Source organism: Bufo bufo, chromosome 1 (assembly GCF_905171765.1).
Source record: "Bufo bufo chromosome 1, aBufBuf1.1, whole genome shotgun sequence".
NCBI lineage: Eukaryota > Metazoa > Chordata > Amphibia > Anura > Bufonidae > Bufo > Bufo bufo.
In genome coordinates this window covers 387,740,814-387,753,506 of record NC_053389.1, presented here as the reverse complement: position 1 = coordinate 387,753,506, position 12,693 = coordinate 387,740,814, and the positions used below count along the sequence as shown (strand labels likewise).

The window sequence follows — 12,693 nt, the reverse complement described above, 5'->3', positions numbered from 1 at the left end:
TAGCAACTGGTGTAAACTACCTTTTGGTACTAGTGTTCAGTAAAGTTATATCCAGGGATCCCGGGGACTATCATGGAGCCCTCTCTAGAAGTCAGGTAAATCTGAAGAGGGGGAGGCTTCACAATGGAATAGAAATGTTTGCCCTGTCTACAGTTCGTACATGGTTTATTTGAACATTCTTCAGAATAAGGGCTCCTGCACACGACCGTATGTATTTTGTGGTCTGCAAAACACAGATCCACAAAAAAAACGGATGACGTCCGTGTGCATTCTGTATTTTGCGGACCGGAACAGCTGGCCCTTCATAGAACAGTCCTATCCTTCTCCGTAATGCGGATAATAATAGGACAAGTTTTATTTTTTTACATAACGGAATGCACACAGAGTCTTTTCCATTTTTTTTCAGAGTGGAAACAAAATTTGTTTGTGTGCATGAGTCCTAATGCAGATGCCATGAAATGGGACTGGCAGGTAACTTGTATAAAGGCGGTGTTTGTGAGAGGTGATACAAAGTTTCCTGGTGGCGCATACGTTTTATCACCATGGTGCGGTCTGCTCATATACTGGGGCATAGTAGGATGGCGATCAAGGATCACGCTCTGCCCCTTATATACGTCTCTTTGGATCGCTCCAGCCTGTGTCTCTGCGCACTTCTTTGAGAAATGTTTCCATTATTTCCAGTGGCAAATATCATCAGTTGTCATTGGTTATCTTGTTCTTGGGGGCACAATAGAGTCGCTTGCTACGGTAGACTACTCTGATCTGACTACCGTAGAAGTCAATGAAAAGCTGGATCGGAATGGAACGCCTCCATTATCATGTTATCCTTCCTGGATCTACTATGACACAGACGTTTAGGGGTACATGTGTGCCCACAGCTCATTTCTAAAGCAGAGTGTGCCCATGCCAATTATCTGAGCTATTTCCATCTATATTACACTCATATATGTAGTCACGGGCAGCAGAGGGCCCTGTGAAAGAACAGATTACCGGCCCCATGCTCTCCAGTAGCTTGTCATACCCGCTACCTTATGTCTCTTCAAAGACACCAGTAGTTGTGAGCTGCGAGATTCATTGGCTTATATGTCCTTTACATACAATCTAATAGCCCCGCTGGGCCCATGTACAGTGGCACAGGTTGTGCATATTGTATATCCATCAATGGTTAGATCTTGGTTTTGGTGCACATGCCCATAATGTTCTATAGATACCGCGCGACCATTGTATGCCAAAAAGTGACCTGTGGGTATGCCTTTTCCTTACAATTGTAGCCTATGGGTGACAGTGTAGGGCATACTGCTGCATATCTCTTAGTTTGTCATATGGATGTGGGGATTTTAATGGCTTAAAGGGGTTGTCCACCCCCCAGTAGTCTTTTGGTCAGAACCTCCAGCATGGGCAGACCTGTAGAAGGGAATCATATTTACCTGATCCCCACCGCTGGGTTCCTACTCCTTGGCTCTCCCTGCATTGTTGTAGCTTTCCGGTCTCTCCACATCCTGTCTGACGCATATCATATGGCCACCGCAGCCAATGACTGGCCACAGTGGTTATGAGTCTCCCATGTGTCACGGGACCCAGTGATATGACGAATGGGAGACACTTCATCACAGCGGCCATATGATCCGCTTCAGACAGGATGGGCGGGGAGAGCTGCAGAGGTGCTGTAGGAGCGAATGAGCTGGAACTCAGTGGTGGGGATCATGTAAGTATGATTCACTCCACAGGTTTGGCCATGCTTGGGGGGGGGGGGGGCTTCTTGAAAGGTCCATGAGGTGAAAAGCCCCTTTAAAAGGGTTTTCTAGGATTACGTTAATTTTCACTTATGCAGGGGGTGTAAACTGTTTAAGTATTCCTCCTTACCCTGCTCACTATGCTGCCCTCTGGCATACACATACGGGGGAGTTCACATCACCGTTATTTTTCTGTTCTTCAGATGCGTCAGAAGAACCGAAAAATGAATAAAAAAAATTAGATTCTGTAAAATAACGGATTATGCACATTCTGCATCCGTTTTAGCCATTTCCATCTGACAACCGTTTTTTTAGACTAATCAGGCTAGTTTCACACTAGCGGCAGGGAAGTCCGGCAAGCTGTTCCGGCGGGTGAACAGCCAGTCGGATCCGTCCTGCTGCTAGTTCACTTGTGCCCTCCGGACTGCCGCTCCGTCCCCATTGACTATAATGGGGGCGGGTGAGGAGTTCCAGCGGCAGCACGGCAACGCACGGTGAGATGCAGCCGGACAAAAAGTACTGCATGTCGTAGTTTTAGTCCGGCTGCCTCTCACTGTGTGCTGCCGCCAGAACTCCGCTCCCGCCCCCATTATAGTCAATGGGGATGGAGCGGCAATCCGTGGGCACACGTGAACTAGCGGCAGGACGGATCCCACAGGCTGTTCACCCGCCAGAACAGCCTGCTGGACTCCTCTGCCGCTAATGTGAAAGTACTCTAAAAAGTACTGCATGCAGGACTTTTTTTTTTCTGTGTAAAAAAAATGGATATCAAACAGAAATGGCTGCAAAATGTGCATAGCTGATGATCAGAAGAATGGAAAAATAACGGTGATGTGAACTCAGCCTTAGAGCTATGTCAGCTGAACCTGCTAATTTCATCGTGTTTGGGCGACCATCTAATGCAGGCATGCTCAACCTGCGACCCTCCAGCTGTTGCAAAACTACAACTCCCATCATTCCTGGACAGCCTACAGCCATCAGTCTACAGCAGGGCATGGTGGGAGTTGTAGTTTTACAACAGCTGGAGGGCCGCAGGTTGAGCATGCCTGATCTAAAGTGTATGGTGTCCTTCCAACTTTGCCAAGATGATGATGCTGGGGGAGATAAGGATTGGGTGTACTAGATTTCCACAGCTTCTGGGAGATGAGCTGCCTCCTATGTATGCTTAGCTGGGAGGATCTGGAGATGCCGCCAGCACTTATCTCATCTGTATGGTCACATTCAACCTTCTGCTCTTTTATGGCTTTTTGAAATTGAACTTTTACTATAACATTACTTTAAAGAATATATTAAAAATTAGACATTTATATATATATATATATATATATATATATATATATATATATAATCAGTTTCCTAATGATGTGTAAGAGTTGGTTGATGAGACCCTTTACTGTATTAGCAGTCAGAACAGCTGTGGATTTCACATTAGTGGACCCAATACGTGTCCTATAGCCCACTCATTTCAGTGGCTCTGTGCATTGTTAGGGTAGGTTCATGGGAAGGCTTTTGGAGGAGGATTTGAGGCAGGTTTTTCAACCAAAGCCAGAAGTCAATTCAAGTAGTCAGAACTATACACTGCGTGCAGAATTATTAGGCAAATGAGTATTTTGACCACATCATCCTCTTTATGCATGTTGTCTTACTCCAAGCTGTATAGGCTCGAAAGCCTACTACCAATTAAGCATATTAGGTGATGTGCATCTCTGTAATGAGAAGGGGTGTGGTCTAATGACATCAACACCCTATATTAGGTGTGCATAATTATTAGGCAACTTCCTTTCCTTTGGCAAAATGGGTCAAAAGAAGGACTTGACAGGCTCAGAAAAGTCAAAAATAGTGAGATATCTTGCAGAGGGATGCAGCACTCTTAAAATTGCAAAGCTTCTGAAGCGTGATCATCGAACAATCAAGCGTTTCATTCAAAATAGTCAACAGGGTCGCAAGAAGCGTGTGGAAAAACCAAGGCGCAAAATAACTGCCCATGAACTGAGAAAAGTCAAGCGTGCAGCTGCCAAGATGCCACTTGCCACCAGTTTGGCCATATTTCAGAGCTGCAACATCACTGGAGTGCCCAAAAGCACAAGGTGTGCAATACTCAGAGACATGGCCAAGGTAAGAAAGGCTGAAAGACGACCACCACTGAACAAGACACACAAGCTGAAACGTCAAGACTGATTTTTCTAAGGTTTTATGGACTGATGAAATGAGAGTGAGTCTTGATGGGCCAGATGGATGGGCCCGTGGCTGGATTGGTAAAGGGCAGAGAGCTCCAGTCCGACTCAGACGCCAGCAAGGTGGAGGTGGAGTACTGGTTTGGGCTGGTATCATCAAAGATGAGCTTGTGGGGCCTTTTCGGGTTGAGGATGGAGTCAAGCTCAACTCCCAGTCCTACTGCCAGTTTCTGGAAGACACCTTCTTCAAGCAGTGGTACAGGAAGAAGTCTGCATCCTTAAAGAAAAACATGATTTTCATGCAGGACAATGCTCCATCACACGCGTCCAAGTACTCCACAGAGTGGCTGGCAAGAAAGGGTATAAAAGAAGAAAATCTAATGACATGGCCTCCTTGTTCACCTGATCTGAACCCCATTGAGAACCTGTGGTCCATCATCAAATGTGAGATTTACAAGGAGGGAAAACAGTACACCTCTCTGAACAGTGTCTGGGAGGCTGTGGTTGCTGCTGCACGCAATGTTGATGGTGAACAGATCAAAACACTGACAGAATCCATGGATGGCAGGCTTTTGAGTGTCCTTGCAAAGAAAGGTGGCTATATTGGTCACTGATTTGTTTTTGTTTTGTTTTTGAATGTCAGAAATGTATATTTGTGAATGTTGAGATGTTATATTGGTTTCACTGGTAAAAATAAATAATTGAAATGAGTATATATTAGTTTTTTGTTAAGTTGCCTAATAATTATGCACAGTAATAGTCACCTGCACACACAGATATCCCCCTAAAATAGCTAAAACTAAAAACAAACTAAAAACTACTTCCAAAAATATTCAGCTTTGATATTAATGAGTTTTTTGGGTTCATTGAGAACATGGTTGTTGTTCAATAATAAAATGAATCCTCAAAAATACAACTTGCCTAATAATTCTGCGCTCCCTGTAAAGAAAGGACTTACTTCTATGTCCTGCCGGATTCACTTCTGGCTTTGGCTGAAAAACCAGCAGGAAAATCCGGCTGAAATCCTCCTCCAAAAACTCCCTCTGCGCCTAGTCTTACGTTTCCCTGCAGAATCCATGCAGCGCAACTCCAAGCTTATTGCTGTGGGTAATAGCAGTATCTATTCTTATAACTTCACATTTTGCCATTCCTCTATTATTCCTGCCAGAAGTTCAGGAATAAAGGTGTGTTACAAATTTGGGATGTGTCCCTGCAGAATCGGACAGCACTTTGGTAGCTCTGATTGGACAGTGTCAGGTTGTGCATGGACACACTCCAACTGGTGACACCCAAATGAATCTTTGTCCATAAACTTTTAGTAGGAATAACACGGGATTGTAAGAACAGATGCTCCAGAATTATTATATAGAGAAGGTAACAGACAAGTCAGGAGAGGTGACAGGATTGAATTTCTCCTTTTATTGCAGTTAGGGGCCATTCACACATCCGCAAATGTTTTGCGGTCAGCAAATGGCGGATCCGCAAAACACAGACACCTGCCATCTGTGTTGCGCTTTTTGCGGACCGCACATTGTCGGCCCTATGATATGCCTATTCTTGTCCGTGGCTGTGGACAAGAATAGGACATGCTGTATATTTTCTGCGGGGCTGCGGAACAGAACCACGCATGCAGATAGCATACATTCATGCGGATGTGTGAATGGTCCCTTAAGAGGATAATTTCACCTTCCCTGCTTTTGCCCCCACAACAGACTGCAGGATGCCTTTAAAGGGGTATTCTGGTAATTTGAAGTTATCCCCATCCACAAGATCGGGAATAATTATTAGATCGGTGAGGGCGTCATCCTGCTGGAACCCAGCTATTTCCAGCAGGTTCCATAGAGGTAAAAGGAGCAAAACACATGGCGGTAATAGGTTAGCATCACCCCGCCACCATCACCTGACAGTCTGCGGTGCCGCCTTAAAAAATTGTCACTCTTAAAGGGATTGTCTGATCAATAAAACTTATTTAGAAAAGGCTCAGAAATGATTTTAAGAAGAGCCATGCTCATATTACTGCTTCCAACACTTCCTTGTAGCCCATCGGCCTCTACTTGGTCCCTCTTGATACTCAGGAAATTATGTCTAGGCGACCGGGAAGTAGAGACTGACAGGGGAGATATCTTTTATTTCATTTCAGCATTCTGAGCAATTTTATTGGCCAGAGAACCCATTTAGGTAATAAAATGAAAGCTTGCAGCCGCCACTAGAGGGCGCTTAGGAGTTTACTGTGTTGTATTATTGAGCTCAACATGTTCACCATCAATAAGGGTAAATGCTATCATTTTATCTGTGTTTCACCAGACTGACTGTAACACTTTTTCATTTTTTGCAGATGGGTGCAAGGAATTAACCAGAAACATGTCACATTTATCAACCGCAAGACCGTGTGCCACCATAGTGGAAATTTCATTGTTTTTACTGACACTGAAACAAGGCGTCAGTCTCTTTTACAGTGTCCATCTGGGGGTATCGGGGCATTTGCTGTTAATATGTGCATTGAAGTGGTGGCATTTAGTGATAAGAAACTGCCTCCAAATATCCATGTATTCACCTTCCCTGGACTCGTGAAGAGAGCAGAACTGAAAGGTATGAGAGACAATAAACCGAAGAGACAGCCTAGCAGTATGGAGGCCAGAGCAGTTATCGCTCCGAGACGTCAGGGAAGGCAGATATATAGTAGGAGTCTGATGTCAGCTCTTTGATTGAACACTTGGCACCATGCAAACGGCATGGCGGGATTATTGCTGAATCTTATATTCTTTACCTGTCTATCTATCTATTATCTATCTATCTCATATATATTCTATCTATCTATCTGTCTGTCCATCTACCCATCTATCTTTATCTATTTCATATCTATCTAGACATTTTCGCCAGTGCTGAGCTTACCTTTTCCTGATGTTTTCCAGGTGCAGCCCAACTAGAATATTCCATGCTGGCCTTCAGTCACTCAGGACACTACTTGGGTAGTTACTCATCAGTTCCAGACCACCTACTTACAATCTGGTAAGGAAGAACATGTCATATCCTGGATTCTGCTAGACAGTCCTGTATTGCCTGCATGGTCCCGGTGTTCTATCAGAAAACCTTAACTCGTCAGATTCCCTTACCCTGCGTTTCTTCCAGGGGTGTGCGCCTCCGCGCAAGCGCAGTACCACGGCACAGTGCCTCCGCGCAAGTGCAGTACCAGGGCATGCGTAAGTTAAAATTACAGTGGGCGTTGACTCATGGACACCGCGCGTGCGCTCTCAGGGGTAAGGAGATCTGACGGTCTTTTGTCTTGTTAAATCTCCTTACCCTCACACTGCGCACGCGCGGATTGTAAAATCTCCTTACTCTCACTACACAGTGCGCTTCAGATTCATTCCTGGTTGGCTTGAGGGTAAGGAGATTTTACAATCCGCGTGTGCGCAGTGTGAGGGTAAGGAGATTTAACAAGACAAAAGACCGTCAGATCTCCTTACCCCTGAGAGCGCACGCGCGGTGTCCATGAGTCAACGCTAACTGTAATTTTAACGTACCCATGCCCTGGTACTGCGCTTGCACTGAGGTGCCGTGGTACTGCGCTTGTGCGGAGGCGCACACCCCCGGAAGTCACGTGGGGTAGGGGAATCTGATGAGTTAAGGTTTTCTGACAGAAACATCCACAGCAGAAATTAACCTTCAGTGCTGATTTTACATCTACAGCACGTACCACAGCTTTCCCCCTCCTTGTATTTCACCCTTTGCAATACAAAAGGGGAAATCCACATTATCATTTCTCACAAATCTGCCTGTAACACATGTGGATTTTGCTGTCGATTCATTGCAGATTTTTGAATTGAAACACGATCCGTGAAAAACCATGTATGTCCAGACACTAAGACAGAGGTCTTCCTCGAGTGCACTGATATGATAGGACAGGAGGTGGATTTCAGACTACTTCAGACTCCTCTTATACAGCATGGCTTCTTGTAGTGTCCATGTACAGTAACACATTTTATCATTCAATTATTTGATATTTAACATTGTGTTTTTTTACATTCTAGGAACTGGCAGGAAGGCGTTGCCCTATGCAGTGTATCAGATACCAGATCCATCTTCACCAGTTTGACCTTTAACCCCATGGATTGGCATCAGTTGTGCCTGTGTAGTGAAGACTGCCTTACTCTTTGGAATATTGAAGTCTGTGATACGGTGTACCATCTGAAATCAACGTACGCTTTCAGTGACTCATCTGCCATAATAAGAAATACATGGTTTCTATGCATTTAGGCCAAGTTGTATAGTTACACCCCCACATCTAAACAGTCCACGGATGCAGTACATACTCTACACACTAGGTCCAAGGGGGTCCCTTTAATGAAGTATCAGTTAGACTAAGAACCGGGACCCCCAACAGTGCCGAGAACAAGCGCTGTTATGAAAGTGATAGGTAAAACTACATACAGTTCTGTTTTGTTTTTGGCCATTGGGAACAAATATAATATTGTTTCACCCATCTTATGCCAGATCGTTGTACCAACCACATGATTAATCTTATTAAAGGGGTCATCCCATAAAAAGTATTCCTACTCAATGAATAGGACATTTGAAATTAAGTATTACTCAAATTGACATGCGATAAATATATTGTTCATTATTGTATGATCATTACATTTTACTCTTTGGTAGCGCCCCCTGCTGTTAATCTTCCTGGTCCACCTTCTCCTGCATTCACAGGTGGACTGACATGCTCAGTAGCTTCCCTTCTCTCAGTGGCATAGTGATCTCATGGACATCAAGCAGATGAAGTGGTCTGGTCACTTTTCATTCATTCTTCCCTCCTTCCAAATGCATAAAAATATATATAGCGCTATCTTTCTAGAGAGTGAAGAAGGAAGCTGTGAGGGTGTTACATACCATATGTAGGCTATATGTCAGGGACTATTTTCTATGCAGGGGAGGAAGGGGTTTACAAGAGCTAATTTGCAATGTATCTTGAAAGATGTGGTCCTTGATGATCTGCTGCCCACCCTAAGACAGGAAAGAAAGTATTCAATATATTTGAGAGAGTTTTAAATTTGTGGGATTTTGGTGGCCTGCTGATAAGAAATACCCAATCCACTGAGAGTAGATATTAAGCAACATAAAGTACATGGACACAGTCTATATGTCATGATGGTGCATTTCACTCACAGGCCAGTCAAGCTTCTCAATGAAGATGGTGTCATGGCTGAAGAAGATGGCCGCCTTCGTGTTCAGCCGGACAGTCTGCTGTCCTACTATGGGCCTCAGATGCCCTTACCTGCCATAGCTGGCTTAATAGGTGATGAGGCAGAAGGATTCATAGTAAGTTCCCACATCACACCCATCTATCCAAATCTACCGGAAATATTTAGGAAGTAACTGTTTATTGTGATGTTCAGTGAGTTGTCACTCAAACGCCTTAAAGGTGCATTCACCTTTGGAAAAAGGCAATGCTAGCAACATTTACCATGAGCTATTCCTCTTCCGTTATTCCATTCTGTTTTATATAACAATCCAAAGAATGTATATTTGCCTAAACATTTATTTCACTTTTATGTGTGTGGGCTCTAGGCTGTTTTGTCTATGCTCATGGGGTGTCTTATTGTGGCTATATTCTGCCCGCACTGACTCTACTCTTCATTTTCTAACGTTGCTTTTGTCATGCATTTCAGCCAAAAGAACAAAGAAAACCAGCAGTTAAACCCAGTACCCATTGCTGGAGCACAACATCGAATGTGTTTGTTGGATGTAAAGGAGGACAACTACTTTCTGTAAACCCTGAGACACAGAAAATGACTCTTCTCAACCTAACTGCTGGTAATGTGTACAAAAGAATCGCTGCTATTATGTAATGCTTTTATATAAAATATTCTCTAAACTCAAACTGCTGGGAATAGGACAATTTACTATATACTTGAAATGACCCGTATTGCTATTGTTATTATTGTTAGGTGGGACTAAAGCCCTGCTCACACTAACATCATGACCTCTATTTTTAAAGGAGCCATGATATATAGAACGGATGCCCCTTGACTGGGTCCATCTAGTTTTCATCAGGTTTTCAGATTATTCTTTTGGACAGGAAAATAACATGGCTTTAGGCTCCTGCTACATGGCAGATTAGAATTATATGCCAGTCCCAGTGCAATGTCTTAGTAGCTGAAGGCATCTGTGTTGGCCCCATGTTCATATGTGCCCACATTGCTGAATAAAATTAAGTTTTACTATATGCAAATCAGCCTCTAGGACCAACGAGGGCGTTGCCATTGCTCAGCTCTCTCTGCAACTGCTGTGCCCTCTCCACTTTGATTGACAGGGCCATGATGATGTTTTCACTGCCTGGCCCTGTCAATCAAAGTGCAGAGGCCGTGGCAGAGAGCTGAACCTCTAGGAATAACAGCAACACCCCCATTAAAACATCATTTTCTCAGCAATGTAGCCCATATGAACATGGAACCAACACAGATGCCTTCAGCTACAAAGCGCACATGTAACAGTTCAGCCAGCTTCATAGGGACAAATCTGCTGACAGATGCCTTTTAAAGGGAACTCTTCAATTCACAATTAGAAGTTACATATAAAGGTCACTGAGACCCAGTACAATATTCAGTATTCAGTATTGTAGACTTAAAGCATACCTAACCTTTCAACAAACTTTGCATTAAAGGGGTTGTCCAGTAATATATAATGATGACCTATTCTCAGGATAGAAACATAGAAACATAGAATGTGTCGGCAGATAAGAACCATTTGGCCCATCTAGTCTGCCCAATATACTGAATACTATGAATAGCCCCTGGCCCTATCTTATATGAAGGATGGCCTTATGCCTATCCCATTCATGCTTAAACTTCTTCACTGTATTTGCAGCTACCACTTCTGCAGGAAGGCTATTCCATGCATCCACTACTCTCTCAGTAAAGTAATACTTCCTGATATTACTTTTAAACCTTTGCCCCTCTAATTTAAAACTATGTCCTCTTGTAGCAGTTTTTCTTCTTTTAAATATTCTCTCCTCTTTTACCTTGTTGATTCCCTTTATGTATTTAAAAGTTTCTATCATATCCCCTCTGTCTCGTCTCTCTTCCAAACTATACATATTAAGGTCCTTTAATCTTTCCTGGTAAGTTTTATCCTGCAATCCATGTACCAGTTTAGTAGTTCTTCTCTGAACTCTCTCCAAAGTATCAATATCCTTCTGGAAATATGGTCTCCAGTACTGAGCACAATAATCCAAATTAGGTCTCACTAGTGCTCTGTAGAGCGGCATGAGCACCTCCCTCTTTCTACTGGTAATGCCTCTCCCTATACACCCAAGCATTCTGCTAGCATTTCCTGCTGCTCTATGACATTGTCTGCCTACCTTTAAGTCTTCTGAAATAATGACCCCTAAATCCCTTTCCTCAGATACTGAGGTTAGGACTGTATCACTGATTTTATATTCTGCTCTTGGGTTTTTACGTCCCAGGTGCATTATCTTGCACTTATCAACATTAAATTTTAGTTGCCAGATTTTTGACCATTCCTCTAGTTTTCCTAAGTCCTTTTCCATTTGGTGTATCCCTCCAGGAACTTCAACCATGTTACAAATCTTTGTGTCATCAGCAAAAAGACACACCTTACCATCGAGGCCTTCTGCAATTTCGCTGATAAAGATATTAAACAATATGGGTCCCAGAACAGATCCCTGAGGTACCCCACTGGTAACAAGACCTTGGTCTGAATATACTCCATTGACTACAACCCTCTGTTGCCTGTCCCTCAGCCACTGCCTAATCCATTCAACAATATGGGAGTCCAAGCCCAATGACTGCACTTTATTGATAAGCCTTCTATGTGGGACAGTATCAAAAGCCTTACTAAAGTCTAGATAAGCGATGTCTACTGCACCTCCTCCATCTATTATTTTAGTCACCCAATCAAAAAAATCAATAAGATTAGTTTGACATGATCTCCCTGAAGTAAACCCATGCTGTTTTTCATCTTTCAATCCATGGGATTTTAGATGTTCCACGATCCTCTCCTTAAGTATGGTTTCCATTAATTTCCCCACTATTGATGTCAGGCTTACTGGCCTATAGTTGCCCGATTCCTCCCTACTACCTTTCTTGTGAATGGGCACAACATTTGCTAATTTCCAATCTTCTGGGACGACTCCTGTTGCCAGTGATTGGTTAAATAAATCTGTTAATGGTTTTGCTAGTTCACCGCTGAGCTCTTTTAATAGCTTTGGGTGTATCCCATCAGGCCCCTGTGACTTATTTGTATTAATTTTAGACAGCTGACTTAGAACCTCTTCCTCTGTAAAGACACATGCATCAAAAGATTCATTAGTCTTCTTTCCTAACTGAGGTCCTTCTCCTTAATTTTCCTTTGTAAAAACTGAACAGAAATATTCATTGAGGCAGTCAGCTAGTTCTTTATCTTCTTCCATATACCTTCCTTCTTTTGTTTTTAATTTGGTAATTCCTTGTTTTAGTTTCCTTTTTTCATTTATGTATCTGAAGAATGCCTTCTCGCCTTTTTTCCCTGACTGAGCTAATTTCTCTTCTGCCTGTGCTTTAGAAGCTCTTATAACTTGTTTGGCCTCTCTCTGCCTAATATTATAAATTTGTCTGTCATCCTCGTTTTGTTTTTTTTAATAATTCCTAAATGCTATCTTTTTGTTTTTAATGATTTTGGCCACTTCTGCTGAGTACCACAGTGGTCTCTTCCTTTTTTTGCTTTTACTGACAAGCCTAATGAAATTTTCTGTTGCCTTCAATAGTGCCACTTTTAAGTAGTCCCATTTCTCC

General features: G+C 43.0%; 1 protein-coding gene across 2 annotated transcripts in view; it reads left to right on the top strand.

The window, feature by feature from the left end:
• The window catches only part of CFAP43 (cilia and flagella associated protein 43), an 87,662-nt gene that overhangs the window by 202 nt on the left and 74,767 nt on the right, over positions 1-12,693 (top strand). Inside the window, exons 1-6 of one of the 2 annotated variants that reach the window (XM_040405592.1) lie at positions 52-95; positions 6,243-6,496; positions 6,820-6,916; positions 7,939-8,106; positions 9,070-9,220; positions 9,571-9,715. In XM_040405592.1, coding sequence (XP_040261526.1) covers positions 73-95; positions 6,243-6,496; positions 6,820-6,916; positions 7,939-8,106; positions 9,070-9,220; positions 9,571-9,715 — 838 coding nt within the window. In that variant the 5' untranslated portion in view covers positions 52-72. Of the gene's footprint in view, positions 1-51; positions 96-6,242; positions 6,497-6,819; positions 6,917-7,938; positions 8,107-9,069; positions 9,221-9,570; positions 9,716-12,693 lie in introns of those variants that run through there. The other variant, XM_040405599.1, reaches the window with a different exon arrangement.